Consider the following 18,535-nt stretch of genomic DNA (forward strand, 5'->3'; position numbering starts at 1 on the left):
CAGGAAGATTCATCTTCCTGATTCCAGGCACAGCCTTCTATCCGCACGCCACCTGGCTGCCTCAGTTTATTAATAATAAATACTCTCTATCCACGGTACCAACTAGGTGAGAGATAAAGGTTAAAATGCTTAGATGTCATGTGGTACTCTTAATCAAACCCTCACAGATTAGACTTCCTTAAAAAAAGAAGTGGATTTGAAGCAGCTTGGTACTTTTTACTGAAAGGATGTCAAAGTGGGAAAAGACCAAGATTTGGAGTCAGAAGCCCTAGGTTCAAATCCTGACCCTGCTACCTATAATCTGTATGACTTTCACAGGGCGATTAGACCACATTATGCCTTGGGGCTCTTCTCCCTCTGAATTTATGAAACTGTGATCCTGTATGCTACCCAGCTCCAATGATGATAGTTCCCTTTTTGTTGTAGTGCTCAAACAGAGATCAAGTGATATTATAAGAAGTATTTCAGGCCAAGTTTTCTGTGTGCTCCTAAGAATCTGGTGGTGCTTTCTAGATTGCCCAAGATCTCAAAGTTCTTATGAAGTTTCACAAGGAGTTCACCCCTCCTGTAGAATGCCAAGGGAATTTTCAATGTATCTATGGAATTTAGATAGGAACTCCAGAAAGATTTGAGGTATTTACTGAATTTGACATAGAGCAGCACTTTAAGATGGCTTTGCAAAGCAAAATGGAATGCCATAAACCTCTAATAGCCCAGTGTGGTCCTGGAGATGAGTTAAGAAAATGTGCCTCTTCCTCCTTTGCAGAGGCGGAAGATGTTGGCTTTGGGGTGTTGCATATACTGTTAGATGTAGCAGATATGTTAGCTGGTTGTTCTGAATGGCTTCCACCCCTACACACACTTTTTAAAAATCTTTGTCTTTAAAAAATCTTATTGTCTTTTATAGTCATTGATTCAAATAAAAATATACTCCATTGCCAATGAATGTATGCAGGTGAAATGAAAGAGAGAGAGGGAGAGAGTCAGAGAGAGAGAGACAGAGAGACAGAGAGAGAGAGAGAGAGAGAGAGAGAGAGAGAGAGAGGAAAGTGGGAGAAGGAGGGAAAAAAAGAAAAACAATGGAAGGTAAAACACAAGGGTGGATTGCTGGGCAAGGGAGATGGGTAGGAATATATTGGAAAGTGAAAATTATGTAAAAACAAAAGATATAAAAAATCAGATGAAAAATAGAATTGCTGCCAACCTAGACATTTCTGGCATTTTTTTGAGTTTTAGGGTTGATTTGGGGCAAATGTCTGAGGGGCTGCCTGGATGTTGGCTAAGCTTTCCTCTATCTCTGAACCTGACCACCATGTGACATTCACCGGGCTTTTGATTGTATTCCCAATAGGAAAGTTCTGAAGTGGACTTCCTCAAATATCCATCTACAAGTTTGCCAGACCTGCTTAGTACTTATTCAGGCCCGGATGTTTCCTCTTATACTGATAATAAGGAGAATGAAGAGCCAGATGGTGAAGAGGAAAAGGGAGCCAGCCAATCACCAATCCATGGAGCAGTAAGTGTGTCCTTGGGGCTTCAGAATTTGCGGTATATTTTCTAAACAAATGTATATCGGGATTTGGTGGATGAACATACTGGGAGGTGATCAGATCCATGAGAGTGAGAGCATGGTAGACTGAAAAGAGCCCTGTGACTTCAGTCAGAAGACTTGACTTCCAGGGAGGGCTCTTACACTTCTAAACTATATCATCACAGACCCTAACTTTTCTCATGTGTGAAATGGGAATAATATTTATAACATCTACCTTATGAAATTGCGCAGAGAGTACTTTGTAAACTTAAAAGCAACATGAAAATGTGAGCTATTAGTGGTGTGGTGTAGTAGATAGAGCACTAGATCTGGAGTCAGGGAGACCTGGGTTTGAATTCTGCCTCAGATAATATGCTCACGGTATGACCTTGGGTGAGTCAGCCTCTAGTTTCCTCATCTGTAAAATGAGCATGATAAGAATACCCGCCTCACAGGGATGTGGAGAAGATCAAATGAGGGGAGGTAGCTGTGTTGCAAAGTGAGACGTGCAGATTTCAACAGTGCTGCATAAGTGTGAGCTCTTATTCTTGTTTTTATTATAGTATCATGATTTTTCCTTGTATTATGAAAGACAGGTGTGTTAAAAGGAGAGAAAAACTACAATTACGAGAGATGCCTGAGCAAGGAAAGAGAAGTAAATGGGAATTGCTGTTAGTTCAGGTTTATCTTTCCACAGGCATTTCATAAAGTGACTGTGTCTAAAGCATAGCCACCTCTTTCTGAGCATCTCACTGGTTAGAGTTATCTGTCTACTCCCACTCATACATGGAAAGAACCTCCACTCCAGTATACCTGACAAGAGGTCATCTGGCCTCTGTTTGAGTCCCCTACTAGATCGAACACTCCTCAGGGGCAAAACTCGATCTTTTCTGTTCAGGTCAACTCAACAAGCATTTATGAAATACCTGCTATGTGCACAGCACTGGGGATAAAAAGAGAAAATAAAAAAATAGCCCCAATTCTTAACAGGCTTACATCATACCAAGGAAAACCGCATGGGAACAGATAAGTAAAAAGAAGATAATTTGAGTGGGGAGAGAGGACTGACAGCTTAAGGTGAGCATGAAGAGCCGTCCAGAGAAAGGAGTACATAACTTGAGATGAGGTAGAGAATGATTCTCTGAGGCAGAGCTGAGAAAATAGTGTATTCCATACAGGAGAAGCAACCTGTGTAAAGGCATGGAGATGGGAGATGAGAGTGCTAACTTCCAGGAATAGCAAGTAAGTCACTTTGGCTGACATATAAGGTATGTGAGTGAGATTAATGTAAAATAAGGCCACTGTCATAGGCTAGAACCGTGCTGGAAGAGTTTCAAATGCTGAGCTGAGGATTTTGTGTTTTATCTTAGAAGTAATAGGGGGCTATTGAAGATTCTTGAGCACAGGAATGATGTGATCAGGACTATGCTTTGGGAATATTATTCTGCCAACTTTATTAAGGATAGATTAGAGAGGGAAGAGATTGGAAACAGGAAGACCAATTATAGAGACCATTTCAGTAGTTCAGATGAGAGGTATTAGGGACTTGAATTTGTGTGGTACTTGATCAGAAGGGAGGGATGCAAGACACATTATGGAAGTGAAATCAACAAATCAAATATATGTGAAATGAAAGAGAGTGAAGACATGAGGGGATGACCCAGAATATCTGGGAATGATGTTGAAGGTGTCTTCAACTGAAGTAGGGAAATTTGACAGAGAGGGAGATTTAGAGAGAAAGATAATAATTTTTGATGTTGACTTGGAGATGCTTTGGGGGAACCCATATGGAAATGTCCAGAAAGCAGTAGTACAAGGCTATGTGCATAGTAGGTGCTGAAACATTTGTTGAAAGACTGAAGATTTAATCTGTTCTTACTTAATTTTTTTTGTTCTTACTTTTCATCTATTCATACTTTCTCCAGGAACTCTTTCTTTCTCACCCCATTCCCAAATGTTTTTACACAGTGCCTATTAGTTTCCAGTTTGTGAGTGTACGTTGGATCTCCTAGGAGGAAGTTTCTGCCCACCTACCACAGGCTTCTTCCCTTACCTGAAATAATCCTGTAAAAGATTAGGGGCTGCTGACTGGGTAGGGATTGGTAGTCCAGGTTGGTTGAAAAATCTGTTTTGCTACTTTAAAAAAGCCTAGGCCCTTGGGGCGGCTAGGTGGTGCAGTGAATAGAGCACTGGCCCTGGAGTCAGGAGGACCTGAGTTCAAATCCGGCTTCAGACACTTAACTAAAAAAAGAAAAAGAAACAAACTAGCCTTGTGACCTTAGGCAAGTCACTCAACCTCAACTGCCCTCCAAAAAAGCAAAAAGTAAAAACAATAATAATAATAAAAGCCTAGGCCCATCTTTTTTTCCCCATTCCAGTCTCCAGAAGGTACCATTGAGTTAAGAGTCTTTTTTTTCCTTCTACTTGGTTCATGAAGCTGTGCAACATATCTCTTACTGTCCAAGTTTGCATCCAGTCACAATAGGAACCAATGATCATCTTGTAATTGATGGGTGACTTTTGACTTTCTCTTCTCTCTCATCCTCCCCTCTCACATACACCTCAAATTTGACATTTTCCATATGTCTTTTCCCTAAGCATGAACTGAACTTTTTGAAAGGAAAATCTGACTGCCGTTTATAGGAGCCATGAAAAATAAATAGCAAGTGCACGCTGCATATCCTCAAGGTTTGAGTTACATTTGCTCAGCTTAAGTGCTCTGGAGGGGATGGCCAGACCAGGACTTACAGGTGCAGAAATAAGAAATTATGAGGGGAATTTGACAGCCTCTTTAATCATTTCCATCTGTGAAATAAAAGACTCTGACGGTTTTGTTGATGAAGGCCTAGCAAGAGATTTCACTTGGTTTAATTGACTTAGGAACTTATTTTTTTTTTCCTTTTAAATTACAAATCAAAGGGGCCTGGATTGAAGTGTTTGACCTGGATCCATTCTTGGGTGATCCAGCTATTCATTTAATCCACAGGCCTCAGCAGGAATGCCCTCAAGGTAAAGATGTAGTCTTGGTGAAACTTTTCCTATTCTGAGGTTATCCATCTACCTTTTTAGTGTTTGTCTCTTCTCTTTTAGAATCACCTTCCCCATTTTCCATGGACCCTTTAGGGATCGAGTCTGAGCTCTTCTCTCTCTGCTCTCATTTCCTTACCTCTGGACCTCTCTAGCTGCTAAGTCCTCCCCCTACTAAAACCTACCTATGGCATTTCTCTTCCTATAAGCAGCTAACTCTTTGGAGGGGAATCAGTTACTTTATTTGTGCTCAAGTGTTAATAGCCAATAGAGCTTTACATTGTTCAGTCTGTAGATACATTTGTATTTTCACTGGGTCAGTGTCTTAACCCAGAGAAATTAATGGTAGAATTTGGACATCATGGGACAGGATTTTATTGCAGTTGGCAGGTGTCCTGGACCCTAGAAAAGGAGACTACATTAAGCATTAGATCAAGGATAAACTGAAGTTTTAGGGCTATGTTGACTGACACAATTTCTCTGAGGACCAGTCTCTCCATGTGGGAATAACATCATGCCTGCTCTCCAGGGAGTGTCATTGGGCACAACTTGATCTTATTTACAAAGTAATCTGAGGCTTCTAATGAAAAGAAGTGTCCACATCAAGTCCTGCTATAATATATACCATTAAAACATAAATTTTTCAGAGCCCCAAGAGATGGCCAACGTGTTGAAAAGTGCTTGATACAACAAAATTTCAGTATCATCTAAGAATGTGAACAGTCTGTTGGAGCTGGTAATAATGGTGTTTGACCCCATATGGTTTTAACCTCCTCTCCAAGGCCTTTTGTGCTACATAAATGGCCTGTGGGTTCTGTTAGATGAGAAATACAGATGTTTACTCCCCCATGTGAATCTCTATGTAACCATTCATTTAAAACCTATTAAGATCTTAGGAGAAAGATGCTAAACAATGGAGTCTATCCTAGGGAAAGGCCATGGATTCAGACTCTGGTCAGGCAAGGGAAAGAGAACCTCCTGAGAATACAGTGACAGCCAGGATGTACGGCAGCCCAAAGGGCAAGGGCAGGTTTCCTAGACATATCGCAAAAGTTCTGTGTGGTGATGGGAAACAGTCCAGTTGGGGAGATAACCACAGATACTAGTGTTGTGGCAGATAGCTGATCACAAGAGCATAGATTTAGACCTAGAAGGAACTTTAGGGCCATTCCCTTTTAACCCCTCCTTTCTTGGATGAGAAAAAATGAGATATGGAGAGATTACATAAACATGTAGTTAACAATTTGAGGATGTGAATCAAGTGCTGTATATAACATGCTGAAAGAATTCAGAGAGTAAAGGATGTCACTGTGGGTCAGGGGGAAAAAGGCTTCATGGAAGGGATTCATAAGCTGAGCTAAGAGATAAGTAGGTTTTAGGTGGAGAGAAAAGAACATATGTCAGGAAATGAACAGATTGTTTGCTGGGCAGGTTCTGGGTCATAGGATTGTAACTGGAAAGGTCCTTGGAGGTCACCTAGTCTAGTCTAACTTCATTTCACAGATATGGAAAGTGAGTCCCAGAGAGGTTAAAAGGAATTTCCTTACCTTTCCCATACAGCCCCTTTGATATTTTCCTTCCTCTTGGAAGCCTCCTCCTCCCTACCCCAGAGAAATGATACCTCTTTCCCTTGAATTTCTGAATCACTTACTGTATGCACCATTGCCTAAACACTGGCTTCTGCTTCCTCGTATGTTGGTTATGTTTTTATGTCTGGGTCCTATCTCCCCATCAGACTGCAAGCTACCTGAGGATAGGAGGTGGTGCAGCTTTCTCTTTGTTTGCCTGGTGCTTAGCACCCAGTCAGTGTTCAAAAAATACAAATCCTTGTTGGTGACACCTGTGTTGAACATCAAAGAACTGTCACATGTCAATGATGGTTTTGCTGTTTGGAGAGATGCTACAAACACCTGGGCCCTGCTGTAAGTCAGCCACTGTGCCAGACACTGAGGATGCAGAGAGAACTGGATGGTTTACTGGATAAAAAGCCTTGGACTTGGAGTCAGGAAGGCCTGAGTTCAGATACTGCGTCAGATGCTTTATTTGTTGTGTAACCCTGGTCACCTAATGTCTCTCAACCTCTTTTCCCTTATCTATAAAATGTGGATAATAATAGCACCCACCTCCCATAGTTGCTGGGAGGATCAAAGGAAATTAATAAGTGAAAAGAAAGCACTTTGCAAACCTCAAAATGTTATATAAATATTAGCATTATTATTGCTATTATTCTTATTATTATTGAAAGGCAAAACTGAAATAACCCCTTTTCTATGAATGGTAGATTGAAAGCTGGAATGGACCTTGGGAAGCTTATATTCTGATGCAAGTTTAAACAATTATGCATCATCAGGAAAAAATAGAACAAGAAATAACATGGGATGATGGCTTTGTAAGGAACCATAACTCTCATGATGCAAAAGAGAAGGACCGTGTCAGTATAACAAAGCACACACAACATAGTATCTTGAAAGTGATTGGGAATTTGTTTCATTTTAATATGCATGTGTTTAAAAATAATAATAAAAGAAATGGAAGTGATGATGGTCGTTGTCAGATCTACAATTGTCAGATCTACAATTGCTACGTAAGGAAGAGACTATTTAGTCCATCAATCAGAGGGTCTGTATTGTGCTTCCTGAGGCACCAAAGGGATCTGCTCTGAAGGCTTCAGAGACACAGGCATAGGCAAAATCATGGACAATGTCTGGATGGCCACAGCTTGAGGGAAAAAGCTGTAGAATCAAGACTCTGGAGAGAAAGGGAGAAGAAGTTAATTTGGGTGTTGCTGTGCTGCAAGTCTGAGGTCAATGCGATGTGAATTCTGGCCTCAGAAGTGGTGAGCATCCCAAGCACATTAATAAGGTGCAAATCAATTAGTGTGGATCCAATAAAGATGTATTTAACTTTGTGTTTTGCTAGAATTAATGTTTTGCTGAATAAAATTTGTGTTAAGTGTGGTTTTATAAATGTCTAGATGGTTTTGAATATTTCACGCAACATTTTAAAGAGTTATTTTCATTGTTGGTCTGGGTTAAACTGTGTTGAAAAGTGTCTTGAGTGCTTTGCAAAGAAGATGAGAATGGTGAGTTTAGGTGATTTTAATGATGATTTAAATTTGGGTGAGTCAGCATGACTAATATAGAAATATGTTGTACATGATTGCACATATATAACCCATAGCAAATCGCTTACTGTTTTGGGGAGGGAGAGAGGAGAGACAAGGGGAAAAAATTAGAACTCAAAATTTTTAAAAATGTTAAAAATTAGCTTTACATATAATTGGAAAAAATAAAATACTATCCACAGATAGATAGATAGACAGGTAGATAGATAGATAGATTTAGATGAGTGATTCAAAGACCAATAAGGACAAAAAGGGAGTATAAATAGAAACTGGACATGTGATTACAGTGGCACTGGGAACTCACAGAGGAGGCAATGCTTCTCAGCACCTTCTCTGTAACTTAAAGTCTTAAAGGACTGACTGAGAGGATAAATCACTTGCCCAGAGTCACAAAGCCAATATGTGTCAGAGGCAAGACTGAATGCAGGTCTTTAAGAATTCAAGACGAGCTATCATGTTTTTGTTCATGTCTGTGTTGTGTCTGACTCTTTGTGACCCCATTTGGGGGTATTCTTGGCAAAGATACTGGAGTGCTTTACCATTTGCTTCTACAGTCCATTTTACAGATGAGGAAATTGAGGTAAATGAAGTTAAGTGACTTGCCCAGGGTCACACAGCTAGTAAGTATCTGAGGCCAGATTTTAATTCGGATCTTCCTGACTCAAGCCTGGCATTCCATCCACTGTGCCACTTAGCTGCCCTGCTCTTTATCTGTTCAGCAATTAATTGAAGCAGTGCATAGAATCCTGGACTTAGAGTCAAGGAAGACTTGAGTTCAAATCTTGCCTCAGGCACTCATAAGCTATGTGATCCTGGGTAAGTCATTTAAATTTTCTTAGCCTCAGTTTCCTCCATTGTAGAATGGGGATAGTAATAGTAACTACCTCTCAAGATTATTGTGAGGATTAAATGAGATACACATGTACTGATACATTCTATTATTACCATTGTTGTTATGCTGCTTCCATGGGGGTCAAAAAGGTCAGATAATTTTACGCTTGTATTTGAGGACGAGAAAAAGACCAAGGCCTAGTTGAAGTATAGGTAAGAGTGATGATAATAATAATAATGCTGAAATAAATAAGAGTAGGGGTCCTCAGCCCCTGCAAGGAAGTGTTCCTTTATCTTCTCTCCGAGCCTGCAGGTCGGGGGTGGGAGGTTTGGGAGGAGAAGAATACTGACAGTAAAGTGTGCCCTCCCTGACTGAGAATCTGGTTTCCCCTCTCCCCCCCCCCCCCGTGGGTGTTATGGTGGTAGTAGAAGCTGCCGGGTAATCTCCCAGAGAAGACGTGGAAATCTGGGCACCTGATGGAGGACCCCTGATGCAGAGTCCCTCAGGCTGTCTGCCTGCATGTCACTGGTGGCTTGGCAGATGTGGTTTTGCTGTTGTTCAGTTGATTCAGTGGGATTTGACTCTCCATGACCCCATTCGGGATTTTCTTGGCAAAGATACTGGAGTGGTTTGCCGTTTCCTCTTTCAGCTCATTTTACAGATGAGGAAACTGAGTTAAGTGACTTGCCCCAGGTCGCTAGTAAATGTCTGAGGTTGAATTGAACTCAGGTCGTCCTATCCATTGCACCATTTAGCAGCCTGGTAGCCGTGGTGGGGATGGCAATTGGATGGAAATCTAATTTCCTTGTGTCGGCAGAGGATCCCGGGATTCCCATGTTCTCTTTCCTCACACAGGGCGTTCTGGTTAGCACCTCATTAGCAAGAGGAGAAAGTGGTGAGATCAGACTTTTTAAGGGAAGAAGCATACTTAGGGGCTGATTTGGGACGAAGAAAGACCTTAGTCACCAAGGGGAGGTTAGTAAAGTCATAACTGAAGTGTGGCTCAAGGGGGTGGATTCAAGGCTAGTCTGGTGAACTAGTGGAAAGAACACGGAACTCTAAGCCCTGGAGCCTTGGGTTCTAGTGCAGACTCTGCCATCAGCAAGCTTGTAAAAGTGGGCATGACATTTATCCTCCCCTATTAAAACGATGGTAATAACACTTCCCCAGCCCCTTTCCCTGATTCACCAGGCAGTCGTATCTTTGTGGGTAAGGGGGATGGGGCAAATAAGGGGATCACAAAAGAAGGGCACAGAGAAAGGGAGAGACGAGGAAAGGCTTTGGTGGAGGGAAGGACCATGTTAAACGTAGCAGAGTCTGGGAAGGTCTACCTCCTATGTGACATTGAGCAAAAGTTCCTTAACCTTTCTGAGGTCTCAGTCTCCTCATATATAAAGTCGGTTGGACTAAATTACTTCTAAGGTTCCTTCCAGCTCTAAATGTAATTGAATCACATACAATTTCTTCATTGTGAAGGAACAGGCTTTTTGTTAACGACTCCCCTGGTGGACAGGAGGTTATAGGAAAAATCAGAGCCTCGTTAGCCATTAATCTGGTCCCCTGGCCTCTGGGTTACTTGGGCAGGGTGATCAAGGATAAGGTTGCCTGACCAACTCTGCTGCAGCTCAGAGATGAGGAGGTATCTTGGTCCTTCATAGCTCCTTATCCTGGGGCTTAGGACCAATGAGATAAAGGCAGAAACTTGACTCTGGGAACTTTAACTTCCTGAAACTGCCCTGCCTTTTTTTTTTTAATTTATCCTTATTGAGGGGAATCATAACATTTATGAGTGACTCAGAAGATCTGGAAGGAACATTAGAGCTCAGTTACACCAAGCCCTCAGTTTGCAGAGGAGAGAACTGAGATCCCCAGAGGAAATGGTTTGTTCAACTTGCCCTATTCTTGTTCCTTTTTCAAGCATTGATTTCTGGTGCTCAGGACTCGGTCTACTTTTGGTAGAAGGTGTATTTGAAGAAATCAGCAGTTTAGTGAAGGCAGCAATACGTGTGACTCAGGAAGAGCATTCTTCCCACATCCAAACCATATCTGCTATTTCCCCTCATAGCTCTGCACTCTAAAACCATTTCCCATCTGGCCATCAGTTAGGATTAGCCCAGAGCCGCAGATCACCTGGCATCTGACCTGTTAGCACTTGTTAAAAAGCTCAAGAAGATAGCAAAAATGACTAGGAGAGGTTGAGGAGGTGAAAGAGGAAGCTCTGAGATTATCGTTAACTGAACTGGAAGGAAGGAGGGAAAAAATAAGCATTTGTTAAGTGCCTACCCTGTTTAGGCACTGGAGATACCAAAGGCATAAAGAAAACATCCCCTGCTCTGAAGAAGACTACAGTCTATCAGGGAAGACCCTATATAGAGCGAGGTATATAAGGAATGTATAGGAATTAGATGTGAGTTCCTTTAGCGTGGGGGAGAATATTAGTAGTTGATACGAGAAGGCAGAAAGGAGATGGAGCCATTTGAGGTTCTTGAGAAACAGAGGGAAGATCAAAAAGGCAAGAATGAGTATTTTTTAGGCTGGATTAAATTACGCTGAAAACTGGTAGAGCCTCCAATTGTGTAGGCTTCCTCTGCTGATTTGCTCTAAGGCCTGTCCCGACTTGCTGCCTGGCTCCAGCTACATCTGGGGCCCAGTCGTCCTCAGTTCTCAAGGAACTGAACAGCTCAGAAGGGAGGAGCTATGACTGCATTGAAAACTGAATATTAGATGGAAGAGTCTCACAGCCAATTTAAATGAATATTTTATGTTCCATTACAGTAAGCATTTTCGAAAGAGAAGTAAATGAATTCCTTCACTGTGCAGGCTGGTTGCATAACAATCTTTTCTAGCGTGAAAAATTCCTTTGAGTTCTAGTAAAAAATGAAATGTGGATTGCCAGAACATGTGATCACGAAGTGTTTCAGCCAAAAAAAAAAAATCACTTCCCTTTATATAAATAATATTTACAAAGGGCACGCTGTGTGCTGAATTTTCACCCTGCCTTGTCCTAGAACAAGTCACTTAAGATTTTGCTTTGCACATCTCGACTCTGGGTGCCTCTTATTTGGGGATCACACTGAAATAATAATAATAGCTAGCATTTATGTAGCGCTTTAAGGTTTGCAAAGCACTTTACAGATATCATCTTATTTGTTTCTCACAACAACCAGAGGAGGTAGGTGCAATTAGTATCACCATTTTACAGATGAGGAAACAGAGGCAGATGGCAATTAAGTGACTTGCCCAAGGTCACACAGTTAATGTGTCTGAGGTGACACTTGAACTCAGGACTTCCAGACTCCAGGTCCAACATTCCATCTATTACACTATCTTAGTTGCCTCTAAAAAATGTCAAATGCTTGCCCATTTTTACTACTCTTCTAATTCTAAAGATTTTCTGGTCTTAGTTTTATTTCGTATCTCATCTTGGACTTAAAGTTTGTGATCCCTATCCAACAGAGACTAGGAAAATGGGAGAAACCAACAGTTTAAAACATGGCAATTCTGAAGTAAAGCACAATTGCACTTTCTGGCATATACCATATACCATATATATTCTGGCATATACAGATACAGCATTTGGACTGAGCAAAAAACAGCACTGAATGTAGCTCATTTACATATGAGTATATTATAAAAGGGCAGCTAAGTAGTGCAGTGGATAGAGTGCTGGACCTGGAATCAGGAAGACTCATCTTCCTGAGTTCAAATCTGGTCCCATACATTTACTAGCTGTGTGACCCTGGATGAGTCACTTAACTGCTTGCCTCAGTTTCCTCATCTGTAAAGTGAGCTGGTGAAGGAAAAGGCAAACCATTTCAGAATCTTTGCCAAGAAACTTAAAACGACTGAACAACAACAATATTATAGGATGACCACACTTCTGAATGTTGCTAAGTTTTTAAAATAACAGATTCTCTGGGATGCTTTATAGTTGTTCACATCCATTACAAGGTATGACTGGGAAGTGTAGATTGGGCTGAACCTCATCACCCTAATACTACCACAGAGGCAGGATGTTCTTACTCAACTAAGATTCTAGTGATTATTTATTTTTTTAGTTAAATGCTAGAATTGACTTTTGGCAAAGCATGAATTTTGAATTGGACAGATGAGTTTGGGATAACTGAGTGAAGGCTTGGGAACGAAATCAGAAGGCTATGTTCCTTTTCAGCATGCCTTCTCCAGCACAGTAGGGCAGAGGATGAAAACAAAACAAATCCCCAAAACTTAGGAAGGTCAAAAGTTCTTCTGAAGAATCCCAAACAGATCTTTCACATCAAGCCTGCTACTGCAAAGTGAACAGAAAGGGTAACTGAACAGGAAAGTATACTCAGACTGTTGGCTTGCCCTGAGTTGTATGGATGAAAACTAATTTATCTAGCTGTATAGCTATACCAATAAAGTTACATAGGCAGAAAAGAATAGTAAAACTTGCATTCCCATTTCTCTGCTCATGTACATCTGGTATCTTGGAAGAAGACCCTTCTCTCTTCTGGCTCTTCCAGAGGTTCTAAACCTTTTTTTTGGGGGGGGGGAGTATTGACCCCCTTTGACAGTTGGGGGAAGTCTATGGACCCCCTTCACAGAATAATTTTTTTTAAATTCATAAAACAAAATACATAGGATTACAAAAGAAACCAAATTGTATTGAAATATAGTTTTATCAGAATTTTAAAAATAGTTCACTGACTCCATTCAGATTCTATTCATTCAAGGCCCAACTCACACCGACATCCTATGTAGGAAGCCCTCACTGATCTCCCCCATCTCTGAATTCCTGCAGCAGTGTCTATATTGAACAATTGACCTTATATAGGCACTTCCAAAGTTGTAAATGGGGTGTGTCCCAAGAGTTTTTTTTGTTGTTGTTGTTAAGTTAATTTGGAAACTGGAATGCATTTTTTCCATAGAATCAATGTTAAATAGTGGTTAGATTCTTAAGGGTGGGGAACCTGCAGCCACATGTGGCCTCAAGACTGTAGGTTCCCAACCCCTGGGCTAGACCACAGAAGCTGACTTTTTATTCATGATATAGTTAAACTATAGCATTAGCCTGAGTTCTGGAAGCAGGGAATCATTTGGAATAGGAAGCAGCAGGGGGCGGAGGGGTGCGGAGAAGATTGCTCTCTCTTTATTGAGTAAGAAGTTGACTTGGGGAAACTGTGAAATCTGTGAATCTTTTCCTTTTTGTACCACCCACCTCTTTTCCTACACTCTCTCCTGCTTCCAAGGCACCAATCTTGCGTAAGTCCAATTCTGTGACAATTCTCCCAGCCCTTCTCATTCCGTGCAAAACTCCCTGTGTACTAAAGTTTTGTTTGGTTTTTCCTTCCCTCCACAAAGCAGTTGAATGTATTCTCCATGGTCACCCCATGGGGGTCATGTCAGGCTGAAGAAAAGGAGCCCAAATATACCATCATTCTTTTTTTTCCTTTTTTTTTTTTTTTTGAGGACAGTTGGGGTTGTGACTTGCCCAGAGTCACACAGTGTGTCAAAGGCCGAATTTGAACTCAGGTCCTCCTGACTCCACGGCCAGTGCTCTATTCACTGTACCACCTTCCCCCCCCCCGCCATCATTCTACCTTGTACAACAGGCAGAGTTAGGATCCTAAGTCTAAATAAATGGAACTACATGGGCCATCTGGTCCAACCTCCTTCATTTTAAAGTTAAAGAAATTGAGGCCTAACGAAATTCAAGGTGTTGTCCAGAGTCACAAAGGTAGTGAGCAGAAGATGCAGGATTTTAACTCAGGGGCCAGGACTCCACAGTCACTGCTCATTACTTTGTGTTACCTTGCCTATTATGTTGTCTTACGATGTGTATCCCTTGTTTTGCTACGACTTTCATACTTCCAAAGTATTTAACTCCGTCCTGCGAACCTAGCACATCTCAGTAAAAGTTTACTGATTGATTGATTGAAAGTAAGTACAGTTATTTAAATGTATTTGTCTTGCCCCAATTCTTGCACATCAATATACAAAATACCCGAAAAGTCTTAGTGAAGTTTTAAACTATTAAAGCTCAAAGATATTATTTAAGCGGTTAAAGCTCAATGGAGTTCAAGTACAGCCTGTATTAAGTTTCTTGAACTGAATTGTGCTGCTAAGTTGTCACCGAAGAAGCAGAATCGAGGCTAGTACTCTAGTTTCCTTTTCCTTTCTTTTTGTGCTGACGCCCACTGGCCTCCATCCGTCTTTGATCTTATATTCCCTCTTGTAGATTTCCCTCCCACTACTTCACATTCTCCCACATCTCGATAACATTTCTCTTCTGAAAAGCACACTTGGACTACAGCTGTCAGACTCTCAGTAGGAATAGGAATATAGGTTTGTCTCTGTGCCTGCATGCACCTGCATTTAGCAGCCAGCTGCTAATGAGAAGAGAAAGAGCTAGAAACAGGCTTTACCCAACCTGTCAGGTGCAGCGATTGCCCCACTAGACCTACCACCTACTGTGTTGGAGGAACACAGGTGCAGGAGTCAATCCAACCACTACCTTTTTCATATTGAATCTGGTTGTCTTCTGCACCTTGATTTGAAAGAGAAAAAGAAAAATAGCATTTGAAATAGAAAAGCCATTGTTCCACGTTTGTTTTCCTGCTGTCTGTAATTTGCAGAGTGTGGGAATCACTGGCAGGGCCCTGGCCTATCCCTGGGAGATGCAGTGGAACATCAAAGCCAGGCCAATCATTCTGTTGCTTCCGGCCTCTTGTGGGTCAGTTATTAGACTTAGCTTTCCTCTGGAGGCAAGATCATTCATTAACATTCATGAGAAATGTCCAGATGAACACTGAGGGGGGGTGGGGGGTTAAACCAATCCAGACTGTTTGCACTGGCTAAACTGATTTCTAGTTCCCCGGCTCCCATCCCAAAGATGGTATGATTTCCCTAGTTTTGACCTAGTCCATTGGTCACCCATTTGGCCAGGTGACGCAGTGATTCCTGCAAAGTATTTGTAAACAGTGAGGCTAAATGTCATGTAGTAGTGAAGCCCCCTTTCAGCTGCCTTGTGCTGCTCCCAGATTTGGTGATTATCATGCTTGCCTTTTTGGGGGTCAAGGGGGAGAACGGGTGTCATTGTTTGGATTTCTTTTCCTGAATGGCTCTTCTTTCCCAACCCCAGCAGATCTGATGGCCATTTGGTTCTGTTTTGGTCACTGAACATCTGCCCTGATGTTTTTGGAAATGAACTGCCCTTGGTGGTCTAAAAATAACTTTTGTGTGACTGAGGAACGAAAGGGAAATGATCACAGCTTTGCCTTCCAGGGGAAATTGAGAAAGAGAGAATGGAGCCAATGAGACTTTCTGGGTTTTGAAGCTTAGATGTCTCCTGTCACATCTGCAGATTGTTTATCCCCAAGTGCTGGGAAGTGTATAAAGTATGACCTGAATTGGATGAAACCAATCCTCTTAAAATTATGCATTGGATATGCTATGTTTGTGGGATGGAGTGGGTGGAGATAAATCTCTGCAGCTTGAACTGTATACCCACAGGCTTTGAGAACTGGCCGAGAGACAGTTCTCTCTGAAGCTGGGTATTATATTAGTCATGGTGCATTTGGGGCGACATCTGAGAGGCAATGGATGCCAGTTTGAAAGGTGTTTCTAAAACATTCCCCTTTTGTAGCCTGGTCCACTGGCTAATTACATAGAAACAGCTTTGCTAATCTCTTAGCAAGGCTTAGGTTTTTGCTATGGCTTGGACCAATATGACCTTCATTTGATCTTCAGCTTTCAGTCTGTGAGAAGGGAAAACTTGTGACATCAAAGTAGAAGAAAACTCTCTATTGTTTTTATCCAGAATTTTCATAAAGCTCTTAGATATTTTTAAACTCTGACAAATTAAGATCATAGGATTATAGGCTTAGAATTAGAAGAGGCCATCTAATCCAATCCCTTTGTTTTATAGATGAAGAAACTGAAGCCCAGAGAGGTTATGTGATTTGCCCAAAGCATTTTTAAAAATTTTATTTTTAATATATAGAATAAGACAAGCATTTTTTTTTTTTTTTTGAGCAATTGGGGTTAAGTAACTTGCTCAAGGTTACACGGCTAGTTATTTCTGGGTGTGGTGCTGAGTATCTGAGCCTGGATTTGATCCAGGTCATCCCGACACTGGAGCCAGTGCTCTTACTCGCTGAGCCACCTGGCCACCCTTAAGACAAGCATTTCCATAACATAGTATGATAAAAAGATGATTGCAAATGAAACTGCAAATCTATATGCACAGCTTGCCAAAGCTGCACAGGATTCAGACCCAAGTTGTGTGACTCCAAATCCAATGCTCTCTCCACTACAGCATGTTGTGTTGTAAGCATGATGGTATATCTGCGATATTCAAGATTACAGTACTTAAAGCCCAGGGCAACTGAATCCCACAGGGATTCACAGTGTCACCATTTCAGATCCTATGATTCTGCTTTAAAATTGGCACTACACCCCCATCCCATCACACCAGCAACCTAAGGTAATATTTCAGGGAGCTAAAATTATCTTTCTAGTCCCCCAGGTTTATATCCTTGGTATCACCTCAGTTCCTCACTCTCAACCCTCATGTCCAATCCTTTGCCAAATCTTGTGTCCACTGCCACAGTAACTCACATATACATCCCCTTTTCTCCACTCACACAACCACAATTCTGGTTCAGAGCCTCATCGCCTGTTCCCTGTACTGCTACAATAGCCTTCTAACTGCTTTCCTAGTGTTCTTTCTCTCCACTGCAATCTATCTTTGAATAAGCTGCCAAAGTCAATTTTAAAGGGCAAAGGCAGCTCCGACCCCCACCCCTGCTCAGTGAACCCCATTGTCTCCCTGTCACCTTCAAGATCAAATATATCACCCTCTGTTTGGCATTTATGGTGCCTTTCCATTTTTCTTAGACCTTGCTCCCCTCCATTCACTCTACAGTCTAGTCATGCTGCCCTTCTTGGGGTCTTTCAAACACAACATTCTATCTCCTCTCTTTTTGCCTTTGTACCACTGTCCCCCCACTCAACCCCCTCCCCTCTGCTTATTCATTTTCCTTACTTCTTTCAGGACAAAGCTGTAGTTCCACCTTCTGGAATAACCCCCACAGATTCTGGTGCCTTCTCCTCTGTGATGACCTTCTATTTCCTCTCTATACATCTTGTATGTACCTAATTATTGATCTGTTCTTTCCTATATTAAAATGTATGTTCCTTGATGGCAGGGATTGTTTTTAACCTTTCTATTCCTGATGCTCAGGCACAGGGCCAGGAACATAAGGCTTAATAAAAATCATCACTCACATGTCTAGAAGGTATCTCAAACTCAGTATATCTAAAGTGAACTCCTTGTATTTCCCCACAAATCCATCCCTTGTCTAAACTTCCCTATTTTGAAATTTGAACCAACCTTGAAATTCTAGTCATCTTTGACTCTTTCCTTCAACCTTAATACGCAACTGGTTGCCAACACTTGTTGAGCCTACCTCCAGAGTATCTGTTTCTCTCCTGTTATATAGCCTCTATCCTAGCTTAAGCCCTCACTCCCTCCAGTCTCTCCTTTCTCCTATCCCTCCTCCATGTAACTGCCATAGATCTGACCATGTCAGCTTCCTGCTCTGAAATCCTAACTAGCCTTTTACCTCTAGAATAAAGTACAAATTCCCCAGTTTGGCATTTAAAGCCCCTTGTCATCTGTCTCTACCTGCCTTTCCAGTTTTATTTTGTATTATTCCCTTTTATATACTCTCTATTCTAGTCAAACTGACTTACTGGCTGTTTTTTTTTAAGCAGTTGGGGTTAAGTAACTTGCTCAAGGTTACACGGCCAGTTATTTCTGGGTGTGGTGCTGAGTGTCTGAGCCCGGGATTCGATCCCCAGGTCATCCCGACACTGGAGCCGGTGCTCTCACTCGCTGAGCCAGCTGGCGGCCCCTACTGGCTGTTCTTTATACAGATTTTATCTCCTGTCTCTGTAACTTTGTATACCTGATCCCAGCATCTGGAATATACTCCTTCCTCACTTTGGCCTCATGGAATCCTCAGCTGCCTGACAC

General features: G+C 41.6%; 1 protein-coding gene and 1 long non-coding RNA gene across 5 annotated transcripts in view; both read left to right on the top strand.

Moving 5' to 3' along the window:
• LOC138171490 (PDZ domain-containing protein 2-like) overlaps positions 1-18,535 on the top strand; it is a 539,177-nt gene that overhangs the window by 409,278 nt on the left and 111,364 nt on the right. For all 4 annotated transcript variants that reach the window (XM_069101003.1, XM_069101012.1, XM_069101022.1 and 1 more), the window contains one exon: positions 1,352-1,516. In XM_069101003.1, coding sequence (XP_068957104.1) covers positions 1,352-1,516 — 165 coding nt within the window. The remainder of the gene's footprint in view (positions 1-1,351; positions 1,517-18,535) is intronic.
• Positions 1-18,535, top strand: part of LOC138171518 (uncharacterized) — a 579,386-nt gene that overhangs the window by 395,697 nt on the left and 165,154 nt on the right. The window lies entirely within an intron of this gene.

The sequence above is a fragment of the Petaurus breviceps genome, unplaced genomic scaffold (assembly GCF_028583685.1).
Source record: "Petaurus breviceps papuanus isolate PSGF00001 unplaced genomic scaffold, PetGlider_PUasm1.0 128, whole genome shotgun sequence".
Lineage (NCBI taxonomy): Eukaryota > Metazoa > Chordata > Mammalia > Diprotodontia > Petauridae > Petaurus > Petaurus breviceps.